This window comes from Oncorhynchus mykiss, chromosome 4 (genome assembly GCF_057628025.1).
Source record: "Oncorhynchus mykiss isolate SJ-2025 chromosome 4, ASM5762802v1, whole genome shotgun sequence".
Taxonomy (NCBI): Eukaryota; Metazoa; Chordata; class Actinopteri; order Salmoniformes; family Salmonidae; genus Oncorhynchus; species Oncorhynchus mykiss.
Genome location: NC_143025.1, coordinates 30,083,698 through 30,098,900, shown reverse-complemented (window position 1 = coordinate 30,098,900; position 15,203 = coordinate 30,083,698). Strand labels below are relative to the sequence as shown.

At 44.2% G+C, this 15,203-nt stretch overlaps 1 protein-coding gene across 6 annotated transcripts in view; it reads right to left on the bottom strand.

Annotated features, from left to right (window-relative positions):
• Positions 1-15,203, bottom strand: part of fip1l1a (FIP1 like 1a (S. cerevisiae)) — a 45,529-nt gene that overhangs the window by 12,561 nt on the left and 17,765 nt on the right. For 2 of the 6 annotated variants that reach the window (XM_021599403.3, XM_021599402.3), the window contains exons 11-14: positions 6,546-6,572; positions 6,111-6,159; positions 2,250-2,308; positions 978-1,179 (exon numbers count right to left, since the gene is read on the bottom strand). The exons of 2 other annotated variants lie outside the window; for them this stretch is intronic. In XM_021599403.3, coding sequence (XP_021455078.1) covers positions 978-1,179; positions 2,250-2,308; positions 6,111-6,159; positions 6,546-6,572 — 337 coding nt within the window. The remainder of the gene's footprint in view (positions 1-977; positions 1,180-2,249; positions 2,309-6,110; positions 6,160-6,545; positions 6,573-15,203) is intronic. 2 more of the 6 variants (XM_090231828.1, XM_090231827.1) reach the window with 1 other exon arrangement.

The window sequence follows — 15,203 nt, the reverse complement described above, 5'->3', positions numbered from 1 at the left end:
TAACCGTGCCAGCCATAAATTTAGCATCTGAACTGTGTGCATCTTGCCCTCTGCAGCTCCTTCACTGACTGAATGTGTTGTGATCTCTCCACATTCCTCGTTGGCCCCTCTGCACCAGACAGTGTGTCTTATAATAGTTATTTCTCAGCTCTATTCCATCCCCTGTTGCAACAGCTGTAGAGCAGACAACCAGGGGTTTCACCTACTACCCAACTCCAACCCGAGTGGCAGAGTCAGTAGACGTCCCCACCCCTGCCTCCACTTTCCTAATAATACCACCTGGCAACCATTAAACCGCTCTAGTCTGAAGGACTGCAGTGTTGCTCTCCTATCTATTCTGTCCTGTTTCCTTCTCCTCTCAGATTATTTTTTTTTTCTCTCTCTCTCCGCCTGCTGCACATGTGTGTGAGGGGAGGCCAGGCTGGGCTGTAGATATGCACCCAGCAGCAACATCCAGTACCACAGCTGGCAGCACTGGATCAGCCCAGGCCCGTCTGCCCAACAGTGGAGTCAATTGAGTGTGTGGTGGGAGGATGAGAGAGAGAGAGGGCCATGTGTGGCCAACGATTTCACGGCTCAGCCGTTGTTGCCCCTAGATGTTGCCACTTCACAACACTTACAGTTGACCGGGGCAGCTATAGCAGAGCATAAATTTGATGAACTGTCTTGTTAGAAAGGTAGCATCCTATGACGGTGCCACGTTGAAAGTCACTGAGCTCTTCAGTAAGGCCATTCTACTGCCAATGTTTGTCTATGGAGAGTGCATGGTGGTGTGCTCGATTTTATACAAGTGTCAGCAACGGGTGTGGCTGAAATAACCCAATCCACTAATTTGAAGGGGTGTCTACATACTTTTGTATATATATATAGTGTATTGTATAATAACAACAGTTCATGTTGCATTCTTATTATGTTTTTTCCAAGAGTCTTACTGGCCATACTAAGATAAAACCTCCATCTACTGCTCAGGTTATCACCTGTTGACGACCTGGGAGGAAGGGTTGTGCTCTCTCTCCCTTTCTCTTTCTTTCTCGTGTCCACGTTCTCTGGTTCGGTCTCTTTCCTTGTGGCGCTCTCGCTCGTTGTCCCGCTGCGCGTAGTACTCCCAGGCCTTGGCACTGTCGAATACCCCGGCCCAGGAGGCTGCTGCGCTACCCGGGGGAGGAGGAGGGTACACACCTGAGGAGAAAAAGCAGGTCAGTCATCTGATTGGAGGAGACACAGTTATATTTTTACACTACACATGAGTGTTCAGCTTTCCCTCCCCAAAATTACAGACTGACTTATGAGGATAGCTATTGAGCCATTGTATTCAACTTTCTGCAAAGAAAAATCGAAATGACAGCTCAATAAATGAACAATGTAACTTCAGAGTGCAGTGCTTCACCAAAACAAATAATCTCTCATAACAGGATTTTTTAGAAAGATTAGCATGTTTGTGGCTCTAACTCAAACAGCATATTTAGGACAGTTGCTGAGGAGGGAAACAGAACAAACCAAAGTTGTGTTAATTGTTAGACTTTTCTGGAGAAAAAAAATCTACATGGCAAAACTTTTTCAGAGCCCTTCTCTTACACCGTACACACAGCTCAAAATGTGTGAGGCTTTGATTAAAACACACCAGTTGAAGGGTCAAATTTCTTCAGAAAGAAATATCCTAATTTTACATGTTCCAAAAATGTCAGCGGAAGCAGGAAATGGTGTGAATGACAGAGTTGGTTCCTCCAGTGAAATAGCCCACAAATGTCCCATTACATCCCTAAGCTCCAGAGGCATCCCTGGCACATGTATTGACCTTCACATCCCTTCCATTAGTGACTTGAAGGTCAAGATAAAATTCCATAATTTGGTGTTTTGTTGAAGGTGGTGGAAAAACGCTGCTTCAGGCAGTGCTCCAGAATCTCCCATAAGTGTTCAATTGGGTTGAGATCTGGTGACTGACCTGGCCATGGCATTTGACTTACATCGTTTATCATCATCATCATCATCCTCCTCCTCCTATGTGGAGATAGCCATGTTAGGCAAAACAATAGCCAGCCTAGTATTTATTTACATGACCCTAAGCATGATGGGATGTTAATTGCTTAATCTCAGGAACCACACCTGTGTGGCAGCACCTGCTTTCAATATACTTTGTATCCCTCATTTAATCAAGTATTTCCATCATTTCGGAAGTTACCTGTACAAACTGCAAGATGTGAATGTGACATCCTCTATAATTTCCACTCTGTACTCTAGGAGAGGCCTACCTGGAGGGAAGGGGGGGTACGGTGGAGCTGAGCGACCATCATAGCCTCCAGAGCGTCCACTGGTAGGGGAGAACAGAGAACGTCATGCGAGGTCACATCCTTCACACACACACACACACACAAACCTACACAAACCAGAAGCGTATACACTCAGTCCACTCTAGGAGAAACACATTTGTAGTCCTGTGTATCTGATTGGAGTTTTCGTCCACATCTCTTGATCATACAGCAGTGTATCTATTTTGAACCTGGATGGACATTACAGCAGAATAATTGCTACAGTATAGTGTTCCATGGAGACGGTAAGAACAGGACTGGGGCCCTTGATGGCTGGAGTAGTGTCCGACGGCCTAGTAGTAGGCCACGTAGTCCTAATGTTCAGCTCAACCCTCTAACCTCTGGTTGACACCACATGTGGCGGAGTAGTGGCTCTCACATTCTACTACACATATGGAAAACTTCAGGCAAACACACGTCACGGATAAAATGAGAACAAATAACGTCTAACAATTGGACTGAGAGCAGCCAGTCAGCCCGTGGCAGCCAGAACACTCAGCGCAGGAAGTCATTCATTTTAATGGCCGATAAAAGAAAGAAGGCAAATAAACGTATGGAGTTCAAAAAAGAAACAATGAAAAAAGAAAGGAAGGTAAGGGAACGGGTCTGGTAACTTAACGATCAAAGAGCTCTTCCAAATTCAGAGCTCCATTTCCCGCCTGTTTGATGTGACTGGCTCGTTGTCAAGGCGCAGCACTCGCCCGCCAACCAGGGGGGAGGAAGAGGGAGGCAGGGGGGGATGTATTACTGATATTGGCAGGATCCACCGCCACAGCCTGGCGACACGCTCGCTTAGTTACAATTTAAATTTTCCACATGGGCCCGAAGGTGAAGAGGGTGACGCCCGTCTAAGAGGACTGCTTCTCACCAGGTGTGTCCCCAAACATACTGATCTATAAATACTCCCACCTGCTCCCTCTTTTAGGCCTGGCAGGCTTCTCTCTGTGGAATGACTGGAAAATTAGGAACAGTGGTAGAAGGCGGATGGATGGGTCTATTTGTGAATGGATACATGCGGGATGACTTGGCTATGGCCCTTACAGATGGGGATCATTACTCTTGGCAGTGTTTAATGGTTAATCAGTGTACAGGACTTCCCCACACCACTTTGCCTGTAATCACCATAAAACATTTTTTTTTAATTAAACTCAATCTATGCAGGAAATGTAGTGCCTTTAGAGGCAGACTGTCATATGGGAGTCAGTGCAGTACAGAAACAGAGTTGGGAGGCACATTCCTCTGTGGCTGATTGGTCAGGAGGAGGAAATGGGTCAGAGGACCAATTGGTTCCATGGCAGTTGGCTCTCAGAAAAGAGAGAGAAGTAGGGTGAGTATGTGAGATTAACATAGAGAGGAGTGGTCTTATACTCTCCCTGGGCTGGGCCTAAGGAGGCCCCTGAGCTGGGCCTAAGGAGGCCCCTGAGCTGGGCCTAAGGAGGCCCCTGAACTGGGCCTAAGGAGGCCCCTGAACTGGGCCTAAGGAGGCCCGTGAACTGGGCCTAAGGAGGCCCGTGAACTGGGCCTAAGGAGGCCCCTGAACTGGGCCTAAGGAGGCCCCTGAACTGGGCCTAAGGAGGCCCCTGAACTGGGCCTAAGGAGGCCCCTGAACTGGGCCTAAGGAGGCCCCTGAACTGGGCCTAAGGAGGCCCCTGAACTGGGCCTAAGGAGGCCCCTGAGCTGGGCCTAAGGAGGCCCCTGGGCCTCAAAGTCACTGGCAGAAGAATCAGAGCTCAGGACCATGCCAGTACTACCTGCAGTTCCCTTAGGGAAAAATTCAACACAATATTCAAAGTCAGGAGTGTGTATGTGTGTGTGCATGCATCAGTATGAGAGAAAGACGTTTGAAGGTAAAAGAGGAAATTATTAATACATTTGAGTGGAGATGGCTGGAAGAGAGAGACAAGGATTTGGCAGAGGACAGATGTGAGAGGAACCATCCTGTAAGTGAAAAACTCACCAGAACCAGGCTGGCGGAGAAAGCAGAGCAAGTTGGGTGGAACAGACGGGACAGTCAGAGCAGTGACTGTATGCTAGCAGGATAGTCCATATCTCCGATCTTCTTTGCTGATAGCGATGTTGGTTTCCATAAGTTGGTCTAATTTAGCATGTATGGTTGGCTTAACCTTTAGCTACCTCTTCCAATTCAAATGAGCTCAAAAAAAAGTTAATGACAAAATGTTTGTTTTGTGTGACTACAGCTCTAGCGATAAAACGCAAAAATAGAGACACTTTCTAATTGAGCGAGGCGTCAAAGCAGACAACCCACCCGCACTGCTTCAGTTGGGCTATTATAATTCAAAACAATGCATTCTAAAATAAAATCACACGCCTCGCACGCTCTGCTTTGGTGAGTTTAGACCATTAGACTGGAGACTGGTGAGTGGTGATTGAATTCAGACAGACAGATAAAGGAAATTAGGGGAACATTTTATTTAGAAGAGAAAGTCAGAAAAACAGGCAGACAGGAAGCAAGATAGACAGACAAAAGAAAAAGGGAGGCAAAGAAATTGAAATTACTAAATCCACGTGGGTAGATAAACAAAATAAATAAATCAACAGAATAAAAAAGGCAACGATGCAATTAGGCCATGTAAGAACATCCAGACACAGCCTGAGCCTGCAGCAGAACATGGCCCTGTGGTGATCTAAGTGGTATAAATTCAAGCAGAGTTGTGGGAGTATGCAGAAAGGCTGTGACTTGAGGCTGTTTTGTTAAGGAGAGTGGGAGCAAGGGAATGAGGGAGGGAGGCATTGGATAGTAACTGATAAACAGGAGACTGAAGTCACAAACAGGAGATTACTCTCCTGGTTTAACTGCCTTATTTGGCCACTCCTCCAACTACAAGGTCAGGGATGGAGCACAGTGAAGCAAAACCCGAAAAAGGGTCAAATACGTATTCAAATGTTCTCTCTGTCTGTAGACAGGCAGAGGGATTTGATTTGACAAAATCATGTAGAGCTTAAAAATGGTTTGTTCTCGGTTGCAACACTCACTACATCTTCCACTACCGAGTTCCAGTGAAGGGAAATATTAACACTACAGCATACAATGACATTCTAGACGATTCTGTGCTTCCAACTTTGTGGCAACAGTTTGGGGAAGGCCCAATCCTGTTTCAGCATGACAATGCCCCGTGTTTAAATCCTTTACAATGAAGATCTGTGAAGCCATTTGGATTTTTACGAATGATCTTTTAAAGACAGGGTCCTGAAAAAGGGACGTTTCTTTTCTTGCTGAGTTTATTTCACTATTTTTTATTAAACCTGCTGAGAAGCCACTGCTCTAAATTCCTAATTACAACTGAGCGATTATCCCTGTCAATCAAGCAATGGTAGCTGTCATCAATGAACCGTCAATACATATCTATAATAATCTCTCTAAATACATTAATCTCCTTCCCTGTGAAGGGATTACTGAGATTCTGTCATTTAAGCCTTTGTTCTAATTACCCAGAGTCAGATAAACGTGTGGATACCATCAAATACATAAAAATGCTATCCACGTGTTTATCGGACCCTGGGTAAATAGAACATGCCAGAATCTAGCAGTATCCCTTTGACTTGTATATTTCTATATGATCCTTTTCATTATCTCTTGCCTGCGTGTTCTCCTGGCTCCAGTCTGTCTGGTTGGGCAGTAGCTGTGTTCTCGCCCTTCTCCTGCTCTGTCTCCATTTATGTCATTGTCTCCAGCCTTTCTCCTTCTGTCTCTCCTGATCCTACTCCCCCTGTAGTGCAGCCTGTACAAACAACCAGAGCGCTATCGTTCTGTAGACAGACAGACACAGGACAGAACAGACTCACCTGTCTAAGGTGGGAATCAGAGAAGGAGGTGGTGCGCCAGGAGGGTAGCCTGCAGGAGAGACGACACCGTCTGTCAGGTCATCAAGTAGTGATTAGTGGGCATAAACAGATAGAAAACTTTTCTTCCAGACCCCGGAAAGGCAATCATTGCTCACCGCGTTGGACCAGAATCATGACAGTATTGTTGAATATTGCATCAATTTAATTTCTCATAGGCATTAAACATGTTCAAATTCCCCTCTTCTCACGATGCTAACTTAAAAAGTACTATTGCTAATTAGTTTTGTTTTCACCAAACATTCAGTCCGTGTCATGGTTAAGCCATCATTCACAATCCACTATCAACAACATCCACCATGCACAACACCCAGTGTAGACCAGAACCAACATCGGTGACACAAAATATCCAGTTTCCATCACAGTAGAAATGCTTACCAGGTGGAGGAACATTGATGGGGATCCCTGGAAGGCACATCAACACGCACAGACACAGTTATAATAATATCAGGTAAAAACAACGTTATTGCTCCATTCTTCAACAGAACAGTCAGACACCATGGCAGCAGGTAGAGAGTAGGCCTAATGTACAAATGAAAACTCCTCCCACCTCAGAACATTTTATATTTTATAAGATCCCACACAACACAGTAGTTAATGACCTCTGATGGCTTTTTATCTGAGGTCATTGGACATACACTAAATATACAAAAGTATGTGGACACCTCTTTTAGTAGATTAGTAGATTCGGCTAATTCAGCCACACTTGTTGCATAAAATTGAGCACACAGCCATGCACTCTTCATAGACAAACATTGGCAGTAGAATTGCCTTACTGAAGAGCGGTGACTTTCAGCGTGGCACTGTCATAAGATGCCACCTTTCCAACAAGTCGATTTGTAAAATTTCTGCCCTGCTAGAGCTGCCTCGGTCAACTGTAAGTGCTGTTATGGTTAAGTGGAAACGTCTAGGAGAAACAACGGATCAGACTCAAAGTGGTAGGCCACACAAGTTCACAGAACGGGACCGCAGAGTGATGAAGCGGTAGCACGTAAAAATCATCTGTCCTTGGTTACAACACTCACTAACGAGTTCCAAACGTCCTCTGGAAGCAACGTCAGCACAAAAACGGTTCGTAGGAAGCTTCATGAAATGGGTTTCCATGGCCGAGCAGCCACACACAAGCCTAAGATCACCATGCGCAATGCCAAGCTTCGGCTGGAGTGGTGTAAAGCTCGCCGCAATTGGAGCAGTGGAAACGCATTCTCTGGAGTGATGAGTCACGCTTCACCATCTGGCAGTCTGATAATGATCTGGGGCTGTTTGTCGGGCTAGGCCCCTTAATTTCAGTGAAGGGAAATCTTAACGCTATAGCATACAATGACATTCTAGACGATTCTGTGCTTCCAACTTTGTGGCAACAGTTTGGGAAAGGCCCAATGCTGTTTCATCATGACAATGCCCCCGTGCACAAAGCGAGGTCGAGATCGGTGTGGAAGAACTTGACTGGCCTGCACAGAGCCCTGATCTCTACCCCATCAAACACCTTTGGGATGAATTGGAACACCGACTGCAAGCCAGGCCTAATCGCCCAACATCAGTGCCTGACCTCACGAATGCTCATGGCTGAATGGAAGCAAGTCCCTGCAGCAATGTTCCAACATCTAGTCGAAAGCCTTCCCAGAAGAGTGGAGGCTGTTATAGCAGCACAGGGGAGAGACTAACTCCATATTAATGCCCATGAGTTTGGAAAGAGATGTTCATCGAGCAGGTGTCCACATATACTTTTGGTCATGTAGTGTCACTGCTCGAGGCCAACAACTGTACTACTCATCATGAGCCAATAATCTGTGTGCACACATGCAAGCAAGCAGACAGTAAAATAAGCTGCCACAACCACCACATTATCTTTTATTAGGCTTTATCGTATTTAGAAGATCTCTGTTTGAGGCAGAGAAACTTGAAAACAGGCATATCCTATATTGGGGAGGTGCCAGAATGTCAAAACAGAATCACACATCCCTCTAACATTCATAAAACCAGCCCCAGTCAAATGGCTGACTGCACTTGTAAACGAACCCACTATTTTATGCTAGAAGCTTTCATGTCTGGGAGTGACACACAAACTGCCCTTCAAAACACGCACACACAAACTCCTTTGAAGAGGCTAAAACACTACACACACACACACATCTGGGCACCATGCCTTTGTTTTTTCACAAAGACCCCTGATGTGAGTAAGTTTCAGAGAAGTTTACATCAACAGAAAAAAAAGCATAAAGGGCTGAAAAAAAAGAAAGAAAAGTAAGTTTGCAAAGTTTTAAAAGTAGATAGTGAAATGTAGAAGTGTCTTCCTTCCCTCTCACTGTGGAAACAGGGGCTGAACTGCTCACTATGGAGAACCAAAGCCTTTGATACCTCAGACACCTGGTAACTAAGGGGAGCCACACAGCTAGTAAGATCGCAGATGAACCTCCTCACAGAGAAAAATAGTCCTTCCTTGCTGCAGGAGAAGAGGACACTGAAAACAAATCTCTGGACATGGTGCCGTCTGCCTCTCCTGCTGCTGGTCTAGTTTCAGGCACTGCATTTATTGACAGAACAACCCTGAAGGCACAGTGCAATGGGTTTCACTAGGACCTGGCCTGGAGGAAACTGAACCACACAAAAACACTCACGCGCACAAAGAAACACTACCCTGCAACAAAGCACTCAACTAAAAGCTTCACATGCATACATCCATCCATAATACATAGAACATAACAAAATGCCCTAAAAACAAGTTGTTCAAATCTGCATATGCATCAGTAATGGGAAGATGGAGGATAAATGAAACACTATGTAATATAAAACTGATTAAACAACTCTAGTCTGGCTCGTCTCCTCCATTCCTCTGTCAATGGCATTGTGCTTTGCAAAATGAGCATAGACTTGTACATTGGACTCCAAAATCCCAGCCTTGTCTTGATTGTGCCCATTTTAAATCTGTTAACTAACCCATTTCAATTCCAAAAGCTGTTGCTCAATGTCATTGAGCATACAGTACGAGTTAAAAGTTTGGACACCAACTCATTTAGGGTTTTTTCTTTATTTTTACATTGTAGAATAATAGTGAGGACATCAAAACTATGAAATAACACATATGGAATCAAAAGTGTTAAACAAAACAAACTATAATTTTATATTTGAGATTCTTCAAAGTAGCCACCCTTTGCACAGTCTTGGCATTCTCTCAACCAGCTTCATGAGGTAGTCACCTGGAATGCATTTCAATTAACAGGTGTTCCTTGTTAAAAGTTCATTTGTGGAATTTCTTTCCTCTGTGTGTTTGAGCCAATTAGTTGTGTTGTGACAAGGTAGGGATGGTACAAAGAAGAGCTTTGACCAAATAGGGCTAAATCCAAATTATGGCAAGAACAGCTCAAATAAGCAAAGATAATTGACAGTCCATCATTACTTTAAGACATGAAGGTCATTCAATACGGAAAATTTAAAAGAACTTTGAAAGTTTCTCCAAGTGCAGTCGCAAAAACCCATCAAGCACTATGATGAAACTGGCTCGCATGAGGACCGCCACATGAAAGGAAGACCCAGAGTTACCCCTGCTACAGAGGATACGTTCATTAAAGTTACCTGCCTCAGAAATTACAGCCCAAATAAATGCTTCAGAGTTCAAGTAACAGACACATCCCAACATCAACTGTTTAGAGGAGTCTGCGTGAATCAGGCCTTCTTGGTTGAATTGCTAAAAAGAAACCACTACTAAAGGACACTAATAATAAGAAGAGACTTGCTTGTGCCAAGAAACACAAACAATGGACATTAGACCGGTGGAAATGTGTCCTTTGAGATTTTTGGTTCTAACCACCATGTCTTTGTGAGACGCAGAGTAGGTGAACGAATGATCTTCGTATCTGTGGTTCCAACCTTGATCACACCTCCTTTACCATGCTTCGTGTGGGGGTGCTTTGCTTTGCTGGTCACTGTCAGTGACTTATTTTGAATTCAAGGCACACTTAACCAGCATGGCTACCACAGCATTTTGCAGCGATACGCCATCCCATCTGGTTGTGCTTAGTGGGACTATCATTTGTTTTTCAACAGGACAATGACCCAACACACCTTCAGGCTGTGTAAGGGCCATTTGACCAAGAAGGAGAGTGATGCAGTGCTGCAGCAGATGACCTGGCCTCCACAATCACCCAACCTCAAACCAATTGAGATGGTTTGGGATGAGTTGGACCGCAGAGTGAAGGGAAGAAGAAAAAAAAAAATCAGCCAGCAAGTGCTCAGCATATGTGGGAACTCCTTCAAGACTGTTGGAAAACTATTCCAGGTGAAGCTGGTTGAGAGAATGCCAAGTTTGCAAAGCTGTCATCAAGGCAAAGGATGGCTACTTTGAAAAATATAAAATATATATTTTGATGTGTTTACCACTTTTTTGGTTACTAAATGATTCCATATCTGTTATTTCATAGTTTTGATGTCTTCACTATTATTCACTACAATGTAGAAAATTGTTTAAAAAAACAACAACCTTAAATTAGGTTTGTCCAAACTTGACTGGTACTGTATTTCAATGGACCAATGCATTGGGCTTGCTCGCACGCACACAGTAAACACTCACACATGCCATATATGTTTGCGTGTGTAATTGTTCCTACCTGTCGTGATCTCAAAGCAAGCATTTGATTAAGGTTGAAGCTCCACGCTTGGCAGCGTATGAGAAAGATAATGGCTGAGGGCTAATTGCTGGTGATTGTGCTTGCGTGGCTCTCTCGCATGCTAACGTTTCAGAGTCATTATGCAGGAGGCTTTTAGATTGAACCGATATGCTCTACAGAATGCAGCCTACTGCTGCCCCACTCTATGGGCTGCCTGCATTCACAATGGTTAGCTAAATACACTACTTTGAACTGGCAGCACTAGCTTGTCAATGTTTCTTCCATTATTGATCTTGCCCTAAGTGAGTCACATTGACCTCCGCCCTAGCAGAATTAGCCAATCACTGATCCAAAAACTATTATGTTCCGACTACTGCATCAGTGTAGATATAGGCTGATACCACCCCAGCTAGCAATTCTAGGAAAATGGAACGTTTTTGTAACGTTACCCATTATGGTCCCCTGATGTTTTAGGGTTCAGTTTTCCGTTAGTTACGGGAACATTCTATGTATGTTAACAAACATCTCCTGTGAATCTATTTAGCATGTTTAGGCGTTAGAGTTATTTCCTTAATCCCAAACAGAATTAACCTAGAACGTGGTTACCATGTTCTCAGAATAAACAATATTCATGTTCTACACACGTTTAATGAGACATTGCAAGAACATTCCTGTGTCCAGTTTTCTGAGGGTTAGGAGAATATTCCACAAAGTCACACCCAACATTTTTTATTTAACCGTTATTTAACTAGGCAAGTCAGTTAAGAACAAATTCTTATTTTACAATGACGGCCTACACTACACAGAACATGGTTGCCAGAATATAATATATTACATGATCTCGACACGTTTCACGGGACATCGCAAGAACATTCCTGTGTCCAAGAACGTTTAAAACATGGGACCATGACAGAATGCCCTGGTCCCATGTAGGTTATTGGATAATTCACTGCTTGTTCCCTAAAGACGTTTTTAGGATGTCGCCTGATGGTCCCAAAGAAACATCACCCCATGTTACTGTTGCCAAGCCCATCAAGGACCTGATCCATTCAGAGCTCTTTGTCTGTTGGCAAGGTGAGAAACACACACACACGCACACACACACACAATGTGCTCAACATACATATTTGACACAAATGATCACATTGTGCATGGTCATTTATACAGTCATTATTTTTCAACATGTTCTTACCTAGGACTTGAACACACATGCTCTTGGTTCACGGCATTCCGAACAGCCCACTACGCCACGTCTGCTTGCTGTAAACTGTACCGCGTGATAGTAAACCCATGATACAATCAATGTGTACAAATGCTTTTGCTGTACTGCATGATTGTACACATTGATTGGATTGTGGGTTCACTAAGGCGTTAGTTAAAGTTAGTTGACTATAACATTATGATGACAAAGATGTAGGCTATAAATGTGAACTGTGTGTGCGAGTGATCAGGGGTGTATTCATTCAGCCGATTCTGTTGCAAAACATTTCTTAAACAGAAGCAAACGGAACGAAATGGGGAGGGACCTACCTAATTTTGTCCCCCCCCCCAAAAAAAGAAGATTGTTTGTCCAATAGAAACTGGTTGGACGAATGACTCGACCCTAGATCAGCTAGATGCAGGCAAGTGTGTGCGATGCTGTACTGAATGTGTCGCCGTCTGTCACCTTAATTACTCCAAAATGTCTCTCGACCTGTGCACCTAAGTTATAAACTTTCATTTGTAGGCTAGGTTGCAGCAACCGCATGATGGTTATAGGGCAAATCAGAGTATCATGTAGTAGCCTAAACGTATTAATGTTACATTGACCTGGGTGAATGAAATATGAATGACAGACATCCAATAAGCTGTAATAGAAACAAGGCCATGGTCATATAAAAAAAAATGTCCTCTCTAATCTTAATACGGCACTGACCGGCATGGCTGTTGGTCACATGTTGTGTTTGTCCGTTATTCCAACACACTGGACTACAAGTGTGAATCCTTAGCCTAGGGTTAACAAGTGCTTGTGTAAACACAGGATTGAATCGTATCACAAGAACAAATCGTACTACTCCGGCTCCAACACTGACACTCGTCGGAGGTGGCAGGGCTTGCAAACTATTACAGCACAGCCGAGGGCCTACCAGACAAACTAAATAATTTCTATGCTCGCTTCGAGGCAAGTAACACCGAAACATGCATGAGCGCATCAGCTGTTCCGGACGACTGTGTGATCACGCTCTCCGCAGCCGATGTAAGACCTTTAAAAAGGTCAACATTCACAAGGCCGCAGGGCCAAATGGATTACCAAGGCGTGTACACCGAGCATGCACAGACCATCTGGCAAGCGTCTTCAATCTCTCCCTGTCTGAGTCCGTAATACCAACAGGTTTCAAGCAGACCACCACAGACCCTGTGCCCAAGAACACTAAGGTGACCTGCCTAAATAACTACCGACCCGTAGCACTCACGCCATGAAATGCTTTGAAAGGCTGGTTATGGCTCACATCTACACCATTATCCCAGAAACCCTAGACCCACTCGAAATTGCATACATTACAAACAGAGCCACAGATGATGCAATCTATATTGCACTCCACACTGTCCTGTTCCACCTGGACAAAAGGAACACATACAGTTGAAGTCGGGAGTTTACTTACACTTAGGTCATTAAAACTCATTAAAACTCATTTTTCAACTAGTTTTTCAACCACTTCACAATTTCTTGTTAACAAACTATAGTTTTGGCAAGTCGGTTAGGACATCTACTTTGTGCATGAAACAATAACATTTTCCAACAATTGTTTACAGACAGATTATTTCACTGTATCACAATTCCAGTGGGTCAGAAGTTTACATACACTAAGTTGACTGTGCCTTTAAACAGCTTGGAAAATTCCAAGAAAATGATGTCATGGCTTTAGAAGCTTCTGATAAATGATGTCAATTAGCCTGAGTCAATTGGAGGTGTACCTGTGGATGTATTTCAAGGCCTACCTTCAAACTCAGTGCCTCTTTGCTTGACATCGTGGGAAAAATCAGAAAAACAATTGGAGCCCTCCACAAGTCTGGTTCATCCTTGGGAGCAATTTCCAAATGCCAGAAGGTTCCAGGTTCATCTGTACAAACAATAGTACACAAGTATAAACACCATGGGACCATGCAGCCGTCATACTGCTCAGGAAGGAGACACGTTCTGTCTCCTAGAAATGAACGTACTTTGGTGCGAAAAATGCAAATCAATCCCAGAACAGCAGCAAAGAACCTTGTGAAGATGCTGGAGGAAACAGGTAGAAAAGTATCTATATCCACAGTAAAGTGAGTCCTATAATCGACATAAGCTGAAAGGCCGCTCAGCAATGGAGATGCCACTGCTCCAAAAACACCATAAAAAAAGCCAGCCTATGGTTTCAACTGCACATGGGGACAAAGATCGTACTCTTTAGAGAAATGTCCTCTGGTCAGATGAAACAAAAATAGAACGGTTTGCCCATAATGAACATCGTTATGTTAGGACGAAAAAGGGGGAGGCTTGCAAGCCGAAGAACATCATCCCAACCGTGAAGCATGGGGGAGGCATCATTAGGGAGGAAAATTAGGTGGATATATTGAAGCAACATCTCAAGACATCAGTCAGGAAGTTAAAGCTTGGTCGCAAATGAGTCTTCCAAATGGACAATGACCCCAAGCATACTTCCAAAGTTGCGGCAAAATGGCTTAAGGACAACAAAGTCAAGGTATTGGAGTGGCCATCACAAAGCCCTGACCTCAATCCTATAGAAATTTGTGGGCAGAAGTGAAAAAGCGTGTGTGAGCAAGGAGGCCTACAAACCTGACTCAGTTACACCAGCTCTGTCAGGAGGAAGGGGCCAAAATTCACCCAACTTTTTGTGGGAAGCTTGTGGAATTTTTACTAGGATTAAATGTCAGGAATTGTGAAAAACTGAGTTTAAATGTATTTGGCTAAGGTGTATGTAAACTTCAGACTTCAACTGTATGTGAGAATGCTAGTCCTTGACTACAGCTCAGCATTCAAAACCATAGTGCCCTCAAAGCTCATCACTAAGCTAAGGACCCTGGGACTAAATACCTCCCTCTGCAACTGGATCCTGGACTTCCTGATGACCCACAGGTGGTAAGGGTAGGCAACAACACATCCGCCACGCTGCTCGTCAACACTGGGGCCCCTCAGGGGTGCGTGATCAGTCCACTTCTGTACTCCATGTTAACTCTGACTGCACGGTCAGGCACGACTCCGACACCATCATTAAGTTTTCTGATGACACAACAGTGTTAGGCCTGATCACCGACAACAATGAGACAGTCTACAGGGATGAGATCAAGGACAACAACCTCCCCCTCAACGTGATCAAGACAAAGGAGAAGATTGTGGACTACGGGAAAAGAGCACGCCCCATTCTCTTCGACGGGGGTGTAGTGGAGCAGGTTG